We start from the raw sequence: 3,628 nt of genomic DNA, 5'->3' as shown, positions 1-3,628 counted from the left end.
GTAATAATGATATTAATAATAAATGACAATGATGATGGCAGTGGTGACCGCAATGGTGAAAGCAAAAGACAGCAACATCAGCAATTACAACAATGAAAAAATAAAAGTGAAAATAGCAACGATAACAATAACAGTAAAGATAGTAATAACAATGATGACATGAACAAGTTCAAACAACTAAATGCATTAATTTTCGTGGGTTGATTAAGAAGGTGGGAGGAGTTGGAGTTGAAAACCGAGAAAGGGTTCACAGCTGTAAGAGGTCAGAAAGTGTTGGGCGGCAGGAGTCAGTTTTAGATGCGTAATTATGAAGGGGAGATGCATATTCCATTGCAATGAAGTCTGTTATAAGATTTTTCCAAATGTTAATGTGTAATTTATTTCTAGTTTTCCAGTTCATGAGGATAGTTTTCTTGGCGATGGTTAGAGCTATGAGGAGTATTTTAGAGTTTATAATTTTATCAGTGATTATTGTGATGATGAACTCTTACACAAGTCATCTTTTGTAGACAGCCAGTGCCTCATCTGACATGTTACTGCAAAATAGACTGTTGTGACCTCTAATGGAGGATTTGTGTAGAGCAATGTTTTATACCAAGATTACCCAAACAATGTCTACATTGCATTCTGAAAACACTGTGTCCTGGAGTTGAATATTTCATTCAGTTCAATCATTATGTATAACTAATGCAGCTACAAAATACCCCGTATATGTTACATTGTCATACAGTGTGGGGGGAAAAAAGTCTTTTCTAAGTTTAAAGCTATTTAAGGGGAGATTTAATAGGGAAAATCAATGTTTAAGAACCTAGCCAGTGTATCCATTGCAACTTGCTCCAAAGCAATCAAATCTCAGTTTTTGGGAAAACTTCCCCTGCCAAATTATTTACAAAAGCATTTATGTAAAGACAACTTTTTTGTCTAGTTCACAACATTAATCGGCATGTCCTTCACATTCCTAAGAAGATTCTGTGCATTGCAATTGAAAACATCACCCTGCGTCTTCGTCTCTGTCTTTGACCTATAGGGAGGAAGGGTACTGAACTACAGCAACGCCGTCATCCTCTTCCTCTTTTTGCTCACCTTTACCATGGCTACCATCATGCAATGCTTCCTCTTCAGTGTCTTCTTCAACCAGGCCAACCTGGCAGCAGCATGCTGTGGCATTGTTTACTTCACCCTTTACCTCCCGCACATCTTCTGCTTCGCCTGGCAAGACCGCATCACCAAGGACATGAAGATCCTGGTGGTGGGTGTCACGTCTCAGCATCTCTCTCTAACAGGGGAGTGTGCTTCAATTGAAAACATGCTACCAAATGTAGAGTAATTATTCATTTTTAGCTACAGCACAGGATTTACCTGCTCAGAATCTTCAACACTTGTCTCTTCCCACGTACATCATCAGATATAGGAATTGATTTTGGTATTTTATCAGCCATATTTTAAACACAGCTAGTTGTTATTCCTTAATTATATTACAGACCCATCAGATCGCAAGACACTGAAGCATTAAAACTATGTTTGACTAAACTCAAGACTAAAAGTAACTGAGTGAGTCACACAGTCTATTTTACTAACTAGCATAGCATTTCTCAATTTATGTAGTGAGGAAAATGTAGTTAAAACACTGAATACGCTTTGGACAATAGATGGTTGAAGGACAGGCTTTAAATGTAGAACAAAGATGATTTTATCATTACTTCTACCCTCAGAGTCTGCTGTCCCAAGTGGCTTTTGGCTTTGGCACAGAGTACTTGTCGCGATACGAAGAGCAGGGCCTGGGTCTGCAGTGGGATAACATCCAGACCAGCCCCCTGGAGGGAGATGAGTTCTCCTTTCTTACCTCCATCTGCATGATGGGCCTGGACACTATACTGTACGGTGTGCTGGCTTGGTACCTGGACAATGTCTTCCCTGGTCAGTGCATTAGAGAGAAATGAAGGGTTTGGTCACAACTTCTGCTGTAAAAACAAATACTATTTTGATTTATTTCCGAATTTACTGTAACAACTACTACTATATTATTTTGCTTTTCGTCACAGGACAGTATGGAATTGGTCGACCATTTTACTTCCCTTTCCTGCCCTGTTATTGGCTCAACAGTGTGGCACCAGCTTCAGGTAAGCTTTCTTACTTAACATTTTTCCTGAACACTAATATGTCTATTTATTTATTTATTTATTATTATTTATTTCTAAAATAAAGAGGACCTAGACTGTTAAAAGCTTGTTGTCCAGTGACATGAGTCAGTTTTAAAATCCATCTTTTTTTTTCACCAAAGGCGGCAACAGACAGAAGTTGGATAAAAAAGCCTTTGACAACCTGGCAACCAAAGAGCAAGGAGAGCAGCAGAAAAAAGAGGAGGAGGAGGAAGACCAAGATCAGGAGAAAGATGAGAAGAAACCCAAGACTCTGGAGGAGACAGCCTCATGTGAACACCAGGATCAGCGGGAGAGGCTGGAGAAGCTGAACCAGGCTGAGGCAGAGGAGAACCAGGAGAAAGACGGTATAATAATTACATATTGCTTGTTGTTTCATATTTAAAAAAAAGCTTCAGCACAACTCTTTCATCAGATTGAGGGTGTACAGGGCTGGTTTTCTACAGATAGGTGCAGTTTGTTAACTTCATAGCCAAAACATGTTCACGTGGTAACTTCCTGGAAGAGGGACATAATAGTTCTACAGTATCATGATTTTATTTTTACACATTGTGGCTGCATTTGATTATATATCACCATATCTGCTACATATCAGTAGGACAAATTACAGCATGATTCCAAATATAATTAATTACACATGTTAATGTAATATTTCTCCATACACTTGATTTCCATTCAGGGCTGAGGTCATCTCTCTATTTGCACTCCATTTCCCTCTCTGCCAATCAAAGTCACTGTGTGGGAAATCAATGTCCCTGTGTGTGTTTGCACTTGCTGGCATATGTGAACACACATACTGCTAGTGTCTCAGTTTCATGTTCACTTAATAAGTGATGGAAACACTTTTTTACACTGTATGACAGTCCAATCCCCTGATCTCATATGTGTCTTGCCTCTTTCATACACATTTGAGAAATAAAATTACACCTCTGTTACTTTCTGAGATGTGACGTTTGATTGTCACGTAATTTGGTTGACCTTTTTATTATTGTTGCTTTGTTTACTTGAAAGACACGTCCGCTGTGGTAGATTTCATTTTGCTTTGTAACTACGCAAACAGTCCAGAGGCATATTCACTCCTAGTTCAGACAAATTAGTAACATACATGTGGTTGTCTTTGCTGTATGCAGGTCAGCCGTTCTTTGAGGCAGAGCCAGTTGACCTGGTGAAGGGAGTTTGTATCCAGAACCTGGTCAAGGTGTTTGGCAGTAGCTCCAGACCGGCCGTGGATGGTCTTAGCATCAGCTTTTATGAGAGCCAGATTACTGCCTTTCTGGGCCACAATGGGGCTGGGAAGACCACCACCATGTACGTCACACAGATGCTGTACATGCAAGCATGCTCACCTACAACACCCATATGTGAAGTACTTCACATGTAGAAAATAGTCTCTGCAAATTACTTTTGCAGTGTCAATATGTAGCTTGGGGACATCCTGTTCCACTTTACTCATTTCTCTCTTTCTTTCT

The 3,628-nt window shown here is 39.7% G+C and overlaps 1 protein-coding gene across 1 annotated transcript in view; it reads left to right on the top strand.

The window, feature by feature from the left end:
* LOC123979821 (retinal-specific phospholipid-transporting ATPase ABCA4-like) overlaps positions 1-3,628 on the top strand; it is a 54,011-nt gene that overhangs the window by 18,148 nt on the left and 32,235 nt on the right. The window contains exons 15-19 of the mRNA XM_046063928.1: positions 1,028-1,249; positions 1,713-1,917; positions 2,043-2,120; positions 2,282-2,506; positions 3,290-3,467. Coding sequence (XP_045919884.1) covers positions 1,028-1,249; positions 1,713-1,917; positions 2,043-2,120; positions 2,282-2,506; positions 3,290-3,467 — 908 coding nt within the window. The remainder of the gene's footprint in view (positions 1-1,027; positions 1,250-1,712; positions 1,918-2,042; positions 2,121-2,281; positions 2,507-3,289; positions 3,468-3,628) is intronic.

The sequence above is a fragment of the Micropterus dolomieu genome, linkage group LG01 (genome assembly GCF_021292245.1).
Source record: "Micropterus dolomieu isolate WLL.071019.BEF.003 ecotype Adirondacks linkage group LG01, ASM2129224v1, whole genome shotgun sequence".
Taxonomy (NCBI): Eukaryota; Metazoa; Chordata; class Actinopteri; order Centrarchiformes; family Centrarchidae; genus Micropterus; species Micropterus dolomieu.
This window is presented reverse-complemented; position numbering and strand designations above follow the sequence as displayed.